Source organism: Budorcas taxicolor, chromosome 1 (genome assembly GCF_023091745.1).
Source record: "Budorcas taxicolor isolate Tak-1 chromosome 1, Takin1.1, whole genome shotgun sequence".
Taxonomy (NCBI): Eukaryota; Metazoa; Chordata; class Mammalia; order Artiodactyla; family Bovidae; genus Budorcas; species Budorcas taxicolor.
In genome coordinates this window covers 114738602-114758261 of record NC_068910.1, presented here as the reverse complement: position 1 = coordinate 114758261, position 19660 = coordinate 114738602, and the positions used below count along the sequence as shown (strand labels likewise).

Sequence of the window (19660 nt, the reverse complement as noted above, 5' to 3'; positions counted from 1 at the left end):
TTGGAAGTTCAGCCTGTTTGACTACTAAACACTGCTGTGGAAAATGTAATTACCACTCAGTTATTTTAATTTTTAAGGAGAAATCTCTAAATATCTATCTAGAAAATTATCTGAGGTGAGAAAAGAAGATAAAACTCAAAACTTAGCAATTTGAAGTATCATTAACACTTAATATGATATGAACCAGAGTAAGATTAAAACTATTGGGAAAATAATGTTTATTAGGTAACTTGATCATACTACCTTTGACCTTGTTTTCATGTTACAGGATTAAATTCAGAAGGATACCATTCTAAATACTAGAGATTGTGCTTGAGAAAGGAATACAATGATAACAAGTTATTTGGTAGTTCTTGAATTGGGCTTTGTGTTCAAACAGGCATGTGTCTCATAAATGTGTGTAACTCTATAGGAAATAATAAACATCTCTCACAGTATTTTAATTTTTAAAACATCCACAACTCACTTAAAAATCAACTAAATGCATATATTTATTCTAATATAATGAGAGGCCAAGTTGAGGTTGTCAGGAACCAGGGTCTAACATCTCAGGATAAAGGCAATGGGGAAAAAGGGTAGGAAGGTAGCATGTGGGAGAAAGTGTCACAAAATCTAAGCATTGGGAGTAATGTCCCAAGCCAATAAGAATTGATTCGGCTGAACTCTTGCCTTATGAATAAACCAGGGGAGGGAAACTAAGTAGAACCAAATTTGCAGTTGTTATGGTCTTGAATTCAGTTGGCTTAAGTATGAGCCATTGTGCAATTGATGCCAAACAGATGTAGAGGCACCTGTTCTGACCAAAGATAATTCACTGGTTCATTTTTGTATACCTAACTCTGGTTTTCTAATATCCATTTCTTCCTCCTTCAGGATGTCCACCCATCAGACTTTCTGTTCCAGAACTTGAGTAGTCACCCATTTATCTTTCTGTTATACTCATTCCTCTAACTTTAACTTCCTCTGCAAACTTGGGAGTTAAACTCTTCATTTCAGCCCAGACCCACTCTTTGAAACAGAAGCTCAATGCTCAAGTCTTATCTGAGGCCCATTTATCCCTAGGTTTAGAGCAGATAATTTAATACTATGTTAACAGCATATGCTCCATCCATCTCTGGGGGGAGTAGTTTCAAAAACGCTGTCCTAGCAGATTCTCACTGGTTCATGTAGGTAACTGGATTTGTATAAACAAGACTTCAGCACTCATCACAGATCAGAATATACATAAATATGCTTAGTTGGAAAATGACGGTTATATTGTATAATTTCACTATTAAATGATATGCCCTAGAATTATTTAACTTCAGTTGATCTCTGGAATTCAGCAAACTAATGCCATTCAGAATTCCCCAACCTTGATTATTTCACATTCTGCTAGTATTGGATAGACACTGCTAAATTTGGTCAATAATTATCTGGGTTTCAATAGAGATTTGCATCAAAATTTCTCCATTAGAGGTTTCTTTCCAGCCATTGTTCTCCCTACTCCAAGATAAAAAAAAAAATTAAGCGATTTTTAGTTATTGAGAAGAGATTCAAACTTGGAATTACTAGAGTGTATTATCATCCAGGTGTTGAGCTGAAAAGAAAAATTATTTTATGATATGCTGCTACTGGTCCACATAAGCAATCTGTGATAAACTCTTTTTAAATAGCCATTTCTCTTTCATGCTAGCATTCAAGTTTTGTCTCTCTTCTCTCTGTAGAGAGGTCCACTCAATCACTCTTATATATTCCTCAGTAGTATAGGCTGCCCCCTTAAGCATCGCTTGTCTGTTACAGCATATACAAAATACTCATTTTTTCCTGTAATCACATTTTTTATAAGAAAATTTAACTTCTGAAACCTATTCACATAGAATAAAATAAGGCTCATTGATAAGGAAAATTATTTCATTGTATTAACCTTAGATTCTGTACCCATGGAAAATTGAAAGCTCTATGATTTATATATTGTCTGAAACGACTGTGGGATGATTGCTTTGTTGGATCACAATATTGTTAATGTGGAGCCTATATTAGAACCCTAGAATCCATGCAACATTTGTCATAGAAATGAGTAACATTTTTTCAAGCAGTAGAAAAAAATTAAAAAAAATTCTCATGTGGACTATTTGATTAATCCAGACTCTTGAAATGTCATTGACATGGCCCAACCAGTTTTATATATATAAATAAAAAATCTCATTTACTTGGCTTTATTTGAGAATATGTTTACACTGATTAATTTTTGATACATATGCTATATGCATTCAACGCTAAACACATTCAAAGTCCTATATTTTAAAGGCTGAAAGTGACAGTAGACTTTGTAACTCAAAAAATAAATAAATTTAAAAAATAATAATAAAATAAAAAACTAAATGGTCTATGCACACAATTATATGTAAAATACATAATCAACAAGGACCTACTGTATAGCATAGGCAACTGTACTCAGTACTCTGTAATAACCTATATGAGAAAATAATCGGAAAAGAATAGATATATGAATAACTAAATCACTTTGCTGTACCCCTGAAACTAACACAATATTTTGAATCAACTATATGCCAATAAAAAAAACAAATGCCTGGGGGGAAAAATAAAATAAAAGGTATAGTCTTTAAGCTTAAAATTGATTATACAAATATATTGGTCATTCTTTTCTAAGGTACTAACTACTGTGCATGGAGCATACCAGGTATATAATCTGTGGGAACATTAATGACAGTGTGTTGCATTTGTGTTGGTTTATCAGTCCTGGGTGTTCTTTGGAAGGAATGATGCTAAAGCTGAAACTCCAGTACTTTGGCCACCTCATGCAAAGAGTTGACTCATTGAAAAAGACTCTGATGCTGGGAGGGATTGGGGGCAGGAGGAAAAGGGGAAAACAGAGGATGAAATGGCTGGATGGCATCACGGACTCGATGGACGTGAGTTTGAGTGAACTCCAGGAGTTGGTGATGGACAGGGAGGCCTGGCGTGCTGCAATTCATGGGGTCGCAGAGTCGGACACGACTGAGCGACTGAACTGAACTGAACTGAATCTGGACAAGTACTTTTATAATATATTAGAAAATATTAGAATTTCTCTGTGGGATTTAGGACTTGAGTATCAGACCACAGAAGTAAAAATTTACTAACAAGGTATTCTATAGGGAATACCAGAATAAAGCCATGATAGGAAAGTTAACATTCCAAACAACTGGGAAGGAGTCAAAGTAAAGTAAAAATAAATAAATAAAGGCTTATGTTTTAAAAAAGACTTTAACTAGAAATCTTATAAGGATTAAGATTACTTTACCCAGAGAAAAAAATCTAAGTTTCAAATGCACAAGGTTTATTTTTCAGTAAAAACAAAATACATTTTTTTCATGAACTCTTCTCTATCTGTGCCTACATTTTAAAAATTCTTCAATGAAAAAATACTTCTTCAGAAGTAAGACTAGATTTTTTCCAAATTATCTCTGATATTTTACTGTTAACAGCCTTCAAGGCATGGCCCACAATACATACATATCTTTTGTGGTACAAATATATTCAATATTGCCTGTGCGACTAATAAACTTCTAATAAAATCTTTTCTATCCTGTTTTTGCAATAATCAGGAAATTGCCCTAATCCAAAGTTTTAATTTAAGAATTCAAAACAGGAGAAATAAAAATATTACCAGTCATTTACTGCCTATTGAGGGTGAGTTCCTACAATTTTCCTAGAAAAACTTAGTCTTAAAAACAAAAATAAATCAGTTTAAATGCACTTCTGTATTTCTCTGGATGATCTTACATTTAATGTTCAATGTCTATGAAAACTAAAGGAACACAGTTATTAAGGTTTTTATGTTAACCTGGATTGACACCTGGAAGTAAAATTAGACCAACTTTACTCCACTTCTTTGTATAGTTCATTGCATAGCTTGTGTGAAAAAGTGAGAGAGTCAGCCGCTCAGTCGTGTCCGACACTTTGACTCCATGAATTATAGCCCACCAGGCTCCTCTGTCCATGGGATTCTCCAGGCAGAAGTACTGGATTTGGCAGCTATTCCCTTCTCCAGGGGGTCTTCCTGACCTAGGGATGGAATCCAGTTGTCCTGCATTGCAGACAGATTCTTTACCATCTTAGCCACCAGGTAAGCCTGCAGCTTGGGTAAAATATGGCAAATATTTCTTTTCAAGAACCGTAATTCAGGAGATTATCCATTCTCTAATTGAATTTCTAAAAACCATTGAAAAATTGTCCCCATACAGATATTTATATGTAAAATATATATATAGGCTTTATTAAGGGCTTCCCTAGTGGCTCAGAGGTTAAAGCATCTGCCTCCAATGCAGGAGACCCAGGTTTGATCCCTGGGTTGGGAAGATCCCCTGGCGAAGGAAATGGCAACCTACTCCAGTACTCTTGCCTGGAGAATCCCATGGACGGAGGAGCCTGGTAGGCTACAGTCCAAGGGGTCACAAAGAGTCGGACACGACTGAGTGACTTCACTTTCACTTTCTTTCACTTCATTAAGATTTCTATTTTTACTTAATATATTTATTCAATCTTCATATATGTATGGAGGATATGGTGTGTATCAGTAGACACTGAGTAGGAAAAGAGATGAAGACATAGCCCCTGCCTCCAGAACATAAAAATCCTCTACTAATACTACTACTACTACTACTAAGTCACTTGAGTTGTGTCCGACTCTGTGCGACCCCATAGATGGCAGCCTACCAGGCTCCCCTGTCCCTGGGATTCTCCAGGCAAGAACACTGGAGTGGGTTGCCATTTCCTTCTCCAATGCATGAAAGTTAAAAGTGAAAGTGAAATCGCTCAGTCGGGTCCGATACTCAGCAACCCCATGGACTGCAGCCTACCAGGCTCCTCCATCCGTGGGATTTTCCAGGCAAGAGTACTGGAGTGAGGTGCCATTGCCTTCTCCAAAATATCCTCTAAGGTAGAGAGAAATGAGTAAACAGGCATTGGGCAATAGAGGAAATAACTTTAGAACTATAGAGAGCATACACTTTAGGGTAATCAGGGAAGAATTTCTGAAGAAGATGGCATTTAAATTGTGTCTGAAGGATGGAGATGCCAGTTCTTTTTCAGGCAAAGAGATGGTGATGGAGGAGGGTAGAGAGAGAAATCTGGAATAAGACAGTGACATGAATAACAACACAGGGTCAAGAAGGTCATGGCACACTTAGAAGTATGGCTGCAGCACAGATTTCCAAGAAAGACTGTGTCAAGAAATGCATGAAGGACCTAAAATGTTACGCTTAGAAGTTTGTATTTTATCTTTACAGTAACAGAGAGCCACTGAAGTATTTTAAGCAGAACAGTAACAAGATTCTTTCACATCTTAATTTCATTTTAATGGCAGATAGAAGAGATTGGAGGGGTGCTAGACTGAAGTTTGGGAAAACAGACTATTTTTTTTTACTTCCTTGAAATTGCTTATGATCACTACTCTATTGCACTCTGAATCTAGAGTCTACATAAATCTGTCTTAAGCACATATACATTTTCTTACTCTTAAATTACCTCTGGCCAAATTACAAGAATGACCTAAAACAACAATATGTTTTCAGACACTGTGAACTACAGTCTGCAATTTTAGCTTTAATTTTACCTCTAAATTTAGATCACAATGCAATTATGTTTCATTATCAGATAAGAATTGTGTCATAATGAATATAATACTAATAATTAATGGATAAAGTCTAGGCATTTGTGAATGACTTGTTTCATATAATGAATAAATTCAAAGTTAATGACTAATAAATAACATGATATCACTGTCATTCATAGTCTACTTCTTGAATAGAGAAAAACGGTGGACTGGGGAGGAGCTACAGCTGTCAATTTTATAATTTTGAACAACCTGAGACCTCTCTTTTTTATGTGTTATGTTAGCGGGAGTAAATTGGGTTTATAACCATGTTTGGGGGAAGTTGGAGATTAACTGAGTTTAAATATTTCAGTAATATTAACAATGGACTGAGAGCAGATTATTTGACAATTACACTACTGAATGAGCTTGTCCCTACTGCATGCATTATTACAGAAGAGGGATTAAACAATTTTCCCAATGTCACCCAGCTAAGAAGGTGAAGAGTAGAGACGAGGTCTCAAAACCACTCAATTTGCCTCCAGAAGCCAGACTCTCAAAACTCTAAACAGAAAGAAAGCTAAATTAAACAAGCACTTACTTCAAAGAATGCTTAAAACCATAATGAATAAGTTATCGGCCTCAATCCCAGGTTGCCCTACTAGCACTGCCATGAGAGCACATATCTAACTTTAATTTAAGAAATGTTTAAAAGATGTCTCTGTGTTGGCAATTCTTACACTTACTGGGCCATTTCTTTAATTGATGGCATTTTTAAAATAAATTATCTGTGGCGGATTCATGTTGATGTATGGCAAAGCCAATACAATATTGTAAAGTAATTAGCTTCCAATTAAAATAAATAAATGTATATTTTAAAAAATAAAATAAAATAAATAAATAAAATAAATTAGGAGGTCTATGTACAGACAATTTTCTGTAGAACTCATAATTTCTGTTTTGAATAAAAAATAAATAAGAGTCATCATTTAAAAACCTTTTTTCTTAATTGGGCCTCCAGTAAAAGTTATTGATTACTACTGATTCAAACCTATATAAATTATTCTAAATCAATGTATAATTTTGAATCTTAGAATTTTTAAGACCTTAGAAATCATATGAGACAATACTTCCATAACAAAAGTGAACCCCAGAAAAGGTAAATGAATTGTCAGGGTCACACACAAGTGACAGATTTCAACTTAGATTGAAAATAATATAGTTGGAGCTATCTAAATCAAGGGGATATTTGGAAAAATAAAAAAGAGCGAAAGACATGAGTATAGGCCATTTGCACATAGAAATCTATAATCACTTGGTTAAAAATCTAGGCTGGGTGTGAAAAATACCAGCTATTTTTCCTCTTCTATTACAATATATAACTGTCTTATTTAACAGATATCACAGAAGTAATATCAAAATATTCATTATTTTATCACTGGAAATAAACTTGTCCTTTGATGTTTTGCTGTATTAATTTGAAGTATGTTTCTCAAGAGTACATCTACTTTAATCTCCTCTCAGTTCAGTTCAGTCGTTCAGTCATGTCCGACTCTTTGCGACCCCATGCATCACAGCACGCCAGGCCTCCCCATCCATCACCAACTCCGGGAGTTCACTCAGATTCATGTCCATAGAGTCAGTGATGCCATCAAGCCATCTCATCCTCTGTCGTCCCCTTCTCCTGCCCCCAATCCCTCCCAGCATCAGAGTCTTTTCCAATCTCCTCTTGTGATTTATTATTCAAAGGATATAGAGAATTAAGAACTAGGGTTTTAAAACATATATTATTTGCAGAAGCACTTTTTGAATTCCATTAATAAGAGGAAGATATTGTTCAATTTCAAAAATATCATTAATATGAAAATTATAGATTTTTAATAATTTCATTATTAAATTAGAGGTCACCAGAAAATCATAATAAATAGAAGCATCCTACAGTACTCACAAAAGTAAAGTAGTGGAGCTCCCTCTATTGAATTATTGTTGAGAAAATGCATCTTGTATTTAAAATCATAATTTTATCTTCAAAACAACTCTATTATAATATTGTAAAACTTTTCCCTTTTTAAATTCTAATACTTTTCAAATTATAGATGCACATATGCAATATCAATTTCTAAGAATAATATTATAAATTGCTTATTTCTTTATAATTTTACAAAGTGTTATTTTTCTTTAACGATTTTTGTTTGCAGGAAATTACATTTTAAGGCTGCAATTTTCAATTTGTGTTTTTCTTTTGTTTTCCTTGAGTTCATAAAACTGAAAAGTTACTTGACAGATATTGGGACTATGATACATCCTAATAAGAATATGAATTCCAATTTTGTTATGGAAACTCAAAAATGTACTTTAATGGAACTAAATATATCTTCCAACCAGTAAAGTGAGGTATTTCACAAATTTTTCTGTTACAAATAAACTGACATTATAATATTATGAATACTGAAAAATGTGATTCATAATGATTATTATTGGTTGAGAGTTCACTTCGTGCCAGGCACTGAGTCATGCACTATGCCCTCATTACCTTCTTGAATATTCACATCAAATGGGCTTGATAGTATCATAATCCTCTTTTTACAAATGAGAAGATAAAGGCAAGAGACAGTAATCACACTATTGTTCTGATCCACAGCCCAAGTTCTTGAGCTCTTGTGCAATGGAATATATGCTATGTATTGATATTCTGTAAAGTTTGTAAGCAGTGACAGTCTACAAAAATTAAGCAATTATTTTTTAATACCACTGAGGTATAGCCACAGTGTATACACACACACACACACACACACACACACAAAATCACTACTCAGGTAATTCAAATCCTTTTTAGCTCAATATTGAAGATCATTTCTAGAAAATGATAACCTCCAAACCATACCTGGAAACTCTACTCTTTTTACTTTGTAATCATTTATTTTAAAAAGAAGACATACTTCTTATCAGCAAAGAGAAAAACAGCTGAGTTGATGCAAGTTTGTTTTAATAAATATATATATTTGCTATTCCAGTATGATAAGAAAAGCCGTTTTATCATACACTAATCAGTCATTTCTAAAGGAAATTTTCTATTTGAGAATTAGATTATGATACACTGGGGTTGGGCTTCATAGAGGATTAATCCAACAGGGTAAATCCAAATATATATTACATTTTTTCTCTTAGATCTGATATCAAAAGCATTATTCATTATTCATATTTTGCTCATCTATGCAAAAATATAAAACCTATGCCTTATGACCAACATAAACATTTTTCTTAGAAACTGTCATACCTATCACCAGGTAGAGATAAATGCCTATAAAATGAAGGCCACAAGTTTGAATATTTAAAAGTAAATGCTAGGCAGAAATTGCTTTATTCATAAAATTATAGTATGTACATACAGTAAGTCCATTATGAGCATTTGTTGCCTTTTAAAAATATATCTTCAGCATATACTTGTTGGAAACTTCATGTATATATTTTATGGTTTCTCCACATAAAAGTAATTATAAAATTATACTTTACTCATTTCCATAGTTCGGCCAAAAATTATAGGGTGAAATATATGTAATTGCACTGATATTTTTAATAAACTTATGGAAGATGGTATTTTTATCAGCTCAAAACCAATTTTGACAATCCTGTTAAAACACCTTAGAAGAACTTTTCAAAATATGGTTTACTTAAAATGAGGGCTGTTTAGTAAAACTTATTAAACAGGGTTTAGAAAATGGCGTTAGTGAGACCACCCACAAATGTATATTGCATCCACAATGAACTAACATGATTACTTGGAAGCCACTTGTGTGATGAAAAGCATTATCAACTACTCTTAAGGTTCACATCTTGCTCCCTCTTAATCCACTGTTTCAGTTAATCTCATCCCACAGAGTATGAATCTTCTAAAATGGAAAAAAATATGGCTTATGATTATATGGTTTATGTTCTAAAAGTTACCTATCTTATGTGGAAATAGCAATGATAATCATTCATAAAAAATGCACTTCTTTCCTGCATTTGTGGCTCCATGGTCATGACTGAGCATGCACACACCCTCCGGTATAATGGGGCTTCCCAGGTGGCTCAGTGGTAAAGAATCAACCTGCCAATGCAGGAGACATGGGTTCAGTCACTGGGTGGGGAAGATCTTCTGGAGGAGGAAATGGCAACCCACTCCAGGATTCTTGCCTGGGAAATCCCATGGACAGAGGAGCCTGGCAAGCTCCATTTCATGGGGTCGTTAAAAGAGTTGGACAGAACTTAACAACTAAACAACAACTCCTGTGTATTCAAGTTAGACATCAAACTGTCTATAGTTTTCCCTTACATAGAGATGTGTGCCAATTATTCCTATAATTCTCACTTTTCCCACAAGCTCTAAATAAATAAGAATCAACATATTATCCTGGTTTTCTAAAAGTTATAGAAACAGTAGAGAAGTATGGGTACGGTACATCCGCATAGACCTTTGTTGTGATTAAAGATATGTCCCTGTGTGCTAAGTCATGTCCAACTCTTCACAACACTATGGACTACAGCCCTCTAGGCTCCTGTGTCCATGGGATTCTCCAGACAAGAATATTGGAGTGAGTTGCCATGTCCTACTCCAGGGGATCTTCCAATCCCAGGCATGAAATCCAAGTCTTCTGAGGCTCCTGAACTGGCAGGCGGATTCTTTACTGCTGAGCTGCTGAGGAAACTTCTCGAAGATACATATTTCATTTTTAAACAGAGACATAATTGACATATATTTGTTTTAGGTGTACAACATAATGATTTTATAGATGCATATATTGCAAAAACCATCCAGCACAATAAGTTTAGTTAACCATCATCTCCAAACATATCATTTTCTGTGATGAAAACTTTTAAGATCTACTTCCTTGGCAACTTTTAAGTATACAATTCAATATATATTATTTGAACTGTAATTATTAATAGAATCTCTTTCTAAATGTAAAATACATATACTCTTTGACTTAGCAATTTCACTTCTACGATATGTTGCTGCCAACATAATTGATCTTATGAACGAGAACCAGTATTAAAATGTCTACTACCACACTGTTTGTAATAAAGATTAGGAAAAAATCTACATTTCCAAGAACTGGGGAAATGGTTAATTGTGGTATGCACAATAAACTCCAATATACCACGTGAAAAAATGAGGTAGAGATGTGCTGATAGTAGATATTCTTTTATTCTCCAAAATGTGCTTCTAAATGAAAAAGGAAAAGTACAAAACGGTATGTAGAGTATGTGCCCCCTAGGTATTTTTAAAGTGGAGAAAGTACGCATGCAAGTATGTATTAGTATACAAGAATTTGAATAAAGTCAAAGAGATCCTCTGCTGAACCCCACAACTGGTAAGTAAATTAGGGAAATTACAAAAAAGAATTTGAACAACATCAAGGAATTCCTGCTTACCTCCAGGAGTGAGAACCATATTCCTTCTCCTTAGTGTATTCACTTATCTCATTCCTTCAGTTCATATCATCTGCTTAATTATCTCTCAACTTTAGATATCACTTCCTGAAAGAACCTTTCTGATTTGTTTTCCTAACCTCCAGACCAAATTTGGCCACACTGATGTAAAATGTTCTTTATGCATCCTTGTACTACTTAGCGAAAGTTCTATCCAATAATTATATAATTAGTTGACTTATGTCTGTTTCCCAGAGAGAACATAATTTCTTGACATGAAAGACTTGGCTATTTAGTAGCTAGTTTATTACTGTATCCCGAGCACCAAGCTCAATGCTTTGCACATACTGAACACAATTTGAATGCTGGCATCCCACTCCAGTACTCTTGCCTGGAAAATCCCATAGACGGAGGAGCCTGGAGGGCTGCAGTCCATGGGGTCGCTGAGGGTCGGACACGACTGAGCAACTTCACTTTCACTTTTCACTTTCATGCATTGGAGAAGGAAATGGCAACCCACTCCAGTACTCTTGCCTGGAGAATCCCAGGGACAGGGGAGCCTGGTGGGCTGCAGTCTATGGGATCGCACAGAGTCAGAATGACTGAAATGATTTAGCAATATATATGTTGAATGGTTAATTGACAAGAGTTTTAATTAATTTTGGCTTGGTTATATGATCTTAGGCAAGTAGCTAAGTACTTTTAAGGTTCTTCATAGCTCTAAAACCTTGAACCTATGGGTCTAAACATACATCAAACTAAAACCATTTTTGTCCCAAAAATGGTGTTTAAGTTTCTTTTGAATTTTACTTCTCTTTACCTGTATCTTCCTCTATCTTAGCTGTCAAATAGAAGAACTAAACAAGACAGAAGTCTAAGACACCTCAGTTTCCCAGTACCCTCTCTTCTATCACATTTTAGCTTCTGATCATGAATTGTATGCCTTTAATCCTTCAGTCTCTCTCTCCACATACACATACACAGATTAAACTTGGCATAATTTTATTCCAGGGGAAAATTAAGTTTGAACAGTGGGCAACAGTATTCTTATTGGACACTGCTCTACAATATATGAGCCCCTATAATATTTTGTGCCTAATCTGGAAAAGAAGGGTGTAAACTGTGGATATGGAGTTAAGGATCTGTAGGAAGGATCCCTGCTACTGACACACCCCTCACTACTATTGTGAGAGGCAGACTGATTGCAAAAATAATACTAACCCTTTCTCCTGGTCTTTATCAACCTCTTTATCAAAGTGATTTTTAGCTCCTTCCATTCAATAAACGGAGATGATTTCCCCATCCCTGAATTTGAGCTGGGCTTGAAATTTGTCTTTACAAATAGAATGTAGCAGAATGGTTTTCCAGAAGACTTGCAACTTCTGCCTTCCCTCAGAACCTGGCTTCCATCAAGAGAACTAGCCTATGGAAGCTAATCAGAAAATGAAAGACTATGGAAAATAATTAATTTTTCTTGAACAACAACCAGTTAAATCCCAAACACAAAGCTACATAGGGTGACCCACAGCAGACTACAGTAAAATGATATGGAACTAAAACCAGAAAAGCACTCAAATGTTTAGTCTAAATCGCCAAACTGAAAAATAATGAACTACATAAGACAGTTGCTGTTTTAAACCATTATATTTTGGAGTACTTTATTATGTGACATAGTTAACTGACACACTGTGGTTCAAAATTTTAATAAGAGTAGCAAGACTTCTTTTCGTTTTTGGCTTGATTTGGAGCTAGGTAAATTTTATACCCAGAAACCTCTCAACTGTTAAGGAAAGTACTTATGAATATGCTGATAAGAGTTTTAGCCACAGTGTCCAAGGCCCTCTCCCTTCAATCTATCCTATTAATAAGGACAAATCTATGGCACCCTTTAACTGTGTGCTTAGATAATACTCTCTCATGTTTCCTACCTCCATTTGCTTTTGGAGTTTTCTGAATATCTGAGACCCTCAGAGACAGATGAACGAAACAATCTGTGAGTGACCAATTAGGAATAGTCAGTCTTGACACTGACTGTCCTGGCCATGTTGTTGGCTGTTGCAAGTCAGGTCACCATATCTAACTGATACAACTGTAGCTCACATATACAAAAAGACTTGAAACCCTCCTTCAATTGTATAGATATCCTTGGTAATTCATTTTTAGATCTAAATTGACAGTGGAGCTACTAAGAAACTTTACAGAAGAAAAGAATGAGAATTGTGCAGCTGGCTAAGAAAGGATTTCAGAATCAAATTGAAATAGGCCTTCCCTAGATAACTCCATGGCTAAGTATAGCTTTCAGGTGAATTTCAAACACCACTACTCTCTTAGCATCTCAGGTCGATTTGATTTCCACTCCAATCCATGGAATCCTTAATGTTTCACACATACTACAATATTCTGGGGTTCTAGCCATAACCTTGTGTCTCTGTCGAACTTGACATTAAAGAAACATATAACCCCTTATTGATACTTCACTGTAGCTGATACTTAAATTAAAAAGGTTAGAAATAAGCAGTGTGTCAGGATGAGGAATGCCTTAACTGTACTATTCTAACTTAAGTATTCTAAGACAGACCCATAGACAGTCAAGTCATTAATAATTATTGTGACCATATAATTTGCCATCCAAACTGCACTCATGAGAGTGAAAGGGTATCATTAATAATTGAATAAACCAGGCATAATCCAGGAGTGTCTTGGATCTACCATGATGTATGGGTCATGGAGTGACAGAGAACAGAGTTTTAGGGAGTAAAAATGCAGGGAAGCAAGCCAGAGAAACTGGACAGCTGTCTAATTTCTGATTAGACTTTTCTCCCACAATTTCATTTCATTATATTGCAATACTATGAATTCTTAGAAGGTCAGACATAGTCATGTTCATTGAAGTACCTCAATTCAAAGTTGAATTACGTAATCCTTTGATTAGAAATTTTTGGATTTTGCACAACTCTGATTGCCCCCTTGAATAGAATGGATAATTGGGAACTGACTGGATAAATAAAAGAGGAAGCACTAAAAGCTAATTTCATTCTTGGAACATACACTACAATAATGGGATCTGATAATAGGTTACCATTAAACAATTACTGAATACTACAGCACATTTGGAACTAGTCCTAGCTGAAATATATATGGTATTCTGTCTAATACGTTTGGGGGAGAGAACATAAATTTTCTTATCTAAACAGAGAAATCAGCTGGATGAAAATATCAGTAACTACAAATATATGATCATATTTTGTACACTATAGGGATACTTGTAATAACTGTAGGATTTAACCTTATCAAAAGTCAATAATATCCTTTTTTTAGATATATTTTAGTCTTGGCTTTGTTCTCCACAGGAAAAAGAAACTTCTGCCCTAATAAAAATGTAATGAGAAATATAAATGGACATTTTTCTGGTCTTTTTCAATCTGTATTGAAAATAAAAAGGAGCTGATATCCAAAAGTAATAATCAAATAAACATTAATTTATCACTTACCACTCCCAAGAAAATTTTCTTTAGTATTCCAATAAGTTAGCTGAATTCTTAATATGCTATATAAAATCATGTGTGAGAAATAAAATGGGCCTTTGTGAAAATCTAACAAGAATAAAATTAACAATTTGAAGGAAATTAAAGTTTCTGTATATACACACAGGCACAGAGTTACTCTTTTATCATAGCTGCACCTATGTTGCTTTCTTATATATTTGAGATACACATTGCATGTGTCTACTTGAGTGAATTGTTCCAGAGAGCTAGAACTCTTTGATGACGCTTTATGTGAAATAGATGACTAGAACAAAAAGAGGTGTGTTTAGGAATATAAAACAAGGTGATTATAAATCATTTAAAATACTATATGACAAAAAGCTGCTATCTTACACTAAGTAATGCTGACAACTTAGTGCTTGGTTTTACAAAGGCCTGTATTTAGTGTCATGAAAACTTGCGGGTAAAAAGGGGAAAAAAAGAAAACATTTTTGCCTGCTTTTAATAAAAAGGTCAAAGTGATAATTAAGTGGAATAAATTTAAAAGTGTTACTCTATTAAGTATATAATAAAAGTCTTAATATAGCATGTTTTACTTGAAAAATTCAAAATGCTGAGTAAGGGTTACTAATCTCACCAAAATCAGAATGATGCACTACACAGGGAGATAATTTTACAGATGGGAAATAAAAAGGAGTAGAAAAATAACTTCCTCAAGGTTACAAAATTCTTATGCAGCATAGCTACAAACTGGACACATGAGTACTAATACCAATATAAAGAATTTTTTGTTAGCTTTTAGGAGTCTAAAAGTAGGGTTTTGTTGATTTTTTCTTTTTAATAAGTCAACAATAGAGAAGCATTTCTTCTAAATTTCTATTTTTAAAGACAAGCTAGTTTAGATTTTCTAAATAGTCAGAAAAAGTTTAGAATCTAGTCAAAAATATTTTGGATTTCTACAGATTTCAAAATGACACAAAAGCATTATTTTATATTCTATTTCCTTCTGTATTGTACATACAACTATGAAGCAAATCAAGTTTGTTTAGGATCATTTTTAATGTGTATATATAAGACTTTGAACATATTAGCATAAACCATGACTTACATTTTATTCTAGGAACTATATATGAAGATTAAATACAGCCAGTCTTCCAGAAGGGATGGGCTGCAAAAGGGTTTTTCTGTTTCTCTGTTTTTTTGTTTGTTTGTTTGTTTTTTAATGACCTAAAGCTTTTTCTGACTGTTGGGATCCCTTTTACCAGGAGAATGGGAGACTAATTCGATTATACCTTTTTTAATGGTCTGATTCAGGCCCAGAGGAATAAGCACAAGATATGAGTTTATAAAGAAGGAAAAAAGATGGAAAACTAGCAACTGGGAGCCACTCATATTTTTCTAGTAATAGAATTTATAGGAATTGTGTCTGTCCAGACTGTCTGAAAGCATTAGAAAAATACAATTGGTAAACGACTCTGCCTTACCTAAATGGGCTTTTTACCTTAGGTCATTAGAAACAGAATTTTGAGCTGGCAGAGCTCTCAGCAGAGTCTCAGTCCACCCTTTTCCTTATATACGCAGATACTGAAGCCCAAGATGGTGAAATGACTTGCTCAAGTGCCTGAAGGTAAATGGTCCTGAAACAAACCTAAGAAAGCAGTTTACTTTAAATAGTGCCCCATTAAATTATCAATTGCTATTGTATTAAATCATCAAGGAAACAGCAATATTACTGGCTTCTAAGCAGTTTGCAGTTTTGAAATTATAGATTTTAATAGTCCCACATCAGGTAGTCTGAAAGGACATTATTTGGTGTTTTTCCCAAGGCCTGTTGAGATAAACAGATGCATTCCGAACATAATATTTCACTGGGGGGCGGGGGAGGGGGAGCTTCAAGGGTGCTTATGTTTTGGAATGAACCTTATGTCAGTGAGCAATTCAGAAACGTTGCAGAGAGGAGTGCACAAAGATGACCCAAGAGAAGAAATAGTTAATTACAGGACCCCACCTTCCTGTAAATAACCAAGGAAAGCCTTTTTAAAAGCAATACAAAATGTCACCACAGGCTGACGCTCTTTCTACAAGAATAATGAGATTCTTGCTCCCTCAGATGCTGAGCACATACTTCATCGCCTTTATCGCCGAATTCATTTTCCGAGGTTCATAGATAATTCTCCTCCTCCCTTCAAAATAGACTACATACCATGCCTACAACATATTGATTTCAATGCTATATAGTGACTATAGACGGAAAGACCTGCAGGGGCAGTTTCACAAACTCTAGGTCTGAACACACTGTCAAATCGGCTCCGGAAATGAAAGGCTGCACGCGGGGCAGTCAGTTAGTCCCTTTGAATAAGCCAGCTATTGGCACTGCATTCCCACCGGGCTCGGCTGTGCTGAGGGATCCGAAGGAGGTGCACTTGCAGTCCAAGACTTGAGTCCAGAGTCTGGACATGGCGGTTTTAGTGTCATAATCCTTTCTTTCAAAACACACATGCCATACGGAGAATCTGGAGCATACGTCAGCCGGGTAAATTCAAGGAAAGCGCAGATCTGAGGGTCCGAGCCTTCCGACCCGCAGATCAGTCGCGGGTAGGCAGCGGTAAGGGAGCCCTCCCGGGCTGGCTGGAAGCACGCAGTTGGTTGTCGGAGAGAAACGCGAGCTTGCTGCGCCAAACGAGTCGCCCCAAGATCCGAAAGAGGAACCTCTCCCTTTTTAGCAGTTACAAGTGCGGAAAAACCTGTCCTCCGAGATGGCCCAACTGAAAATAAATTCCAGCACTGAAAAGGAAACTGGGCTCGTGCGTGTGGTCCGGGGGTGGGGGGTGTAGGTGAGTCTTACACTCTTAAGGTGGCGAGGGGGTTAAAGCCAACTGTAGGCTTGTGGATCTTTGCATTTTACAAACTACAGCACCCTCGCGCTCCCTCCTCTCCCCTCGGCTTCTGAATGAGTGCCCTTCCTTCCCACACCGGACACTGGGATCTGGAAAAAGTGAGATCTGTACAGTGCCTGACCCAAGGGGTTCTCCCCTTCCTCCTTCTCAGGTGTTTTCGCCCCACCCCACCAGCTTTCAATCCGGTTCAACTCTCGCTTCACACTCCCAGCCCCAGAGCCGGCGATCTGTCACAGACCCCTCTTTCTCTCGCCTCAGAACAGCAGGTGAGCTCATTACCTCAACTAGAAATGTAACTTTAAAAGAGACCAGATCTGGGGAGGGCACCCACCTCCCGCGTACCACCTCCACTTAACACACACAGCGGTGGTAGTTCACCAACACCAGGGATCGTCAGGCTCTAACCCCCAGCCTCACTCTCCCCTCCTTTCCTGGGAGAGATCCAGAGGCTTTCAAACCTCTGCTTTGACCTGAGCTTGCCAACAACTAAAGGTATGTGCAGAAATAAAAGATGAGAAAAGCAAGTGAGTTTTCCTTTGATAAAAACTAAAGCAAGGAGCAAGAGGACAAACAGAAGCCGGAATAACAGGAAGTAGGAGTTTTATCTTCAACTGTCTAGGAGGGGCTACAGATCAAAACTTCAAAGGGAGAAAAGAATGTCCCCCCAAATCCTCAAGTCAAAGGAAAAAATTAACTGGCTGCCCTGTCAAGCGACTGCGAGCACGCGGAACGCCCTGTGAGGATCAACTCCTGTCAGCCACCCAGCGGGTCTCGGGGATGACAGCACCAGGGGACGTCCCTAAGGGCGAGGAAAGGGATTCCCAGGCGAGATATATTAGTTGTTGGGTTTTTTTTTTTTCCTTGTGAGTCTTAATACAGAACTGAAAACTGAGGTCGGATCACGGGTGCTGACCAATCCTCAGCCGCCTCACTAAGGGCGCACAGTCCTGGCTGCGGATTCCAGTCCAGGCTGCGTCCTTTGCCCGCCGTCACCCCCACCCTCACAACCCACCCAGACAATGGAGGAAGGGGCTTCCAAGCCGCAGCCGGAGCTTTTCAGCGGTTCCCAAGAGGAAACCCCTCCCTTCCTTTCTTCACCTCTCACCCAGGGGAAGTTACCAGGGGATTTATCACGAAAAAGTGCGAGTTATTGCCTCTGAGAGCTAAGCGAAAGGAAAACTGCCCAGAGCGCAGTGACGTGGACTTTGATACCCGAGGGGTTGTCAGAGGGCGAGAGCCCGCCACCCAGGCGGGAGCCGCATGGGGGAAGGGGAGAGGACCAGACGAATCTCGCCTGCGGGCCCCCTGAAGCCCCGACCCCGGCCGCACCCAAACTTCCTGGAGATGTATCCAGTGCCCCCAGTCGCTGCCCCAACTTGAGCCAACCGACCGAACTCAAACATGCGGCACAGGTGAGGGAACCTAGGGCCAGCTCTGTGCGCGCACCACCGGTCCCTTACCTCCCCCATCCGCCTGGGCGCGCCGCCCACGGGGGTGGAGGGCGCGAGGCCGGGGCCCGGGACCTAGGAAGCTGCCCCCCCGGTCCAGGCCGCCCTGGGGCTGCTCCGAGGCCCCTGTTCTTACCTGGCCTAAGAACAGCAGCGGAGATCAAGAGGCAGAAGACCAGACGGCAGGAGGGGGCCGCCTTCGGAGCCATATTCCTCCTCCTCGGGGACCACCGACAGAGTCCGCGCCGCAGGAGGGGGCGTCGTCCCCGGCCCCGCGCGGTCGCGCTCCGGACGCTGGGGGCAGAGGCTTCTCTCTGACACACTGCCCTCTGGGCTTGTGGCGCTGCACCTTCCCGTCTCCGCCGCCCGCAACTTTCCACCACGCAGTGGCCCAACTCCTCCCGCCTCCCCTACGACACCCGCCCTCGGCCCCTTTGGCTGCTCCTCCCGGCGCCGGCGACCCTCTCTTCCCGGGAGACACTTGAGTAATTCGGAAAGGTATACGTGTTCTTTTTAGCGGGTCCGTTGTTTTCCTTCTCTTGGAATAATAATGGTAGTGGCAGTGTGCATAAAAAGCCCGGTGTTAGGAAAGAACTGCCGGGGGTGGCAACCGAGGGCCGACAGGTCCAGGCGGTCTCCTCAGGTGGCAGCGGCGGTGGCAGCGATAGCAGCGGCAGCGATAGCAGCGGCGCCAGCGGCGCTCTCTGGGCTGCTCTGAGTGGAGGGACTGGAAGGCGTGTGTAAGCTGCCGCTCTCCTCCTCCCTTCGCCTCCTCCCTCTCTCCTCTCAGCTCCCCGCTTCGCAGGAGGTAGAGCCAAGCGCAGGTGGTAGGAGCGGGAT

The 19660-nt window shown here is 38.2% G+C and overlaps 1 protein-coding gene and 1 non-coding gene across 2 annotated transcripts in view; one reads left to right on the top strand and one right to left on the bottom strand.

Annotated features, from left to right (window-relative positions):
* Positions 1-19029, bottom strand: part of ALCAM (activated leukocyte cell adhesion molecule) — a 224855-nt gene extending 205826 nt beyond the window's left edge. The window contains exon 1 of the mRNA XM_052642302.1: positions 18957-19029. Within this exon, the coding sequence (XP_052498262.1) occupies positions 18957-19029 (73 nt within the window). The remainder of the gene's footprint in view (positions 1-18956) is intronic.
* TRNAW-CCA (transfer RNA tryptophan (anticodon CCA)) lies at positions 4272-4343 on the top strand. The gene has a single exon. It is a non-coding gene; the product is annotated as a tRNA-Trp (tRNA).
* Positions 19030-19660: the final 631 nt, after the last annotated feature.